This window comes from Haliaeetus leucocephalus, unplaced genomic scaffold, assembly GCF_000737465.1.
Source record: "Haliaeetus leucocephalus isolate CR32 unplaced genomic scaffold, Haliaeetus_leucocephalus-4.0 Scaffold261, whole genome shotgun sequence".
In the NCBI taxonomy this organism is placed as follows: Eukaryota; Metazoa; Chordata; class Aves; order Accipitriformes; family Accipitridae; genus Haliaeetus; species Haliaeetus leucocephalus.
Window position 1 is genome coordinate 236,786 of NW_010972697.1, and position 816 is coordinate 237,601.

General features: G+C 63.1%; 1 protein-coding gene across 1 annotated transcript in view; it reads left to right on the forward strand.

The window, feature by feature from the left end:
• Nucleotides 1-453, forward strand: part of SYDE1 (synapse defective 1, Rho GTPase, homolog 1 (C. elegans)) — a 4,379-nt gene extending 3,926 nt beyond the window's left edge. Inside the window, exon 8 of the mRNA XM_010568888.1 lies at nt 81-453. Coding sequence (XP_010567190.1) covers nt 81-453 — 373 coding nt within the window. The remainder of the gene's footprint in view (nt 1-80) is intronic.
• Nucleotides 454-816: the final 363 nt, after the last annotated feature.

Consider the following 816-nt stretch of genomic DNA (forward strand, 5'->3'; position numbering starts at 1 on the left):
CCCACCTTTACCGTTCTCTCTGCAGCCCCCCGCTTGGCCTCAGCCCCCCAGTTTCGGGAGGGAGCACAGCCCAGTTGCCCGCAGCAGCAACGGGGGCCACCACTGCGACTGGACCTGCTGGAGAGCACGGTGGTGGCCCGTCACCGTCCCCGAGGACCAGAGAGCCCCCCCAGCAACCGCTACGCCGGTGACTGGAGCATCTGCGACCACCAATTCCTACTGGTACCCGGCACGGCCAGTGACGCCGACTATGACGAGGGGGCAGCCGGTGATGGTGAGACTGGGGTGCCGGTGCGGCGGACCCCGCACCGGCGGACCCTCTTCGTGGCTGATTTCGCCCTGGGTGAGGAGCCCGAGGCGCCCTTCGGCCCCCGCCTCAACCTCAAGGACTTTGACGCGCTCATCCTCGACCTCGAGCGGGAGCTTGCCAAGCAGATCAACGTCTGCCTGTGAGACCGGCACCGACACCGGTGACGATGCAGACACCAGTGCCGATGCCGAAACTGGTACCAATGCCGATACCGACACCAGTGCCGATGCCGACACCGGTGCAAGAGCGACCAAAAAAAAGCAGCACTTGCCTCTAGTTGCCTTCGATTTGCACAGTGCCGAGTAGGATGCGAGGGTGATGCCGCCTTCGGTGAGGTGAGGGCCCCCCCAAACAGCCCCAGCTCCAATTCCGCCCCCATTGCTTTTTTTTTTGGGGGGGGGGGGATGTGGGGCTCGCTGCCTCTTGCTCGGCTTTTTTTTTTATTTTATATGGCCAAATTTTACCCTCAAGTGCCTGTTCACCCCCTTCTCCCTTCCCTGGTGGCC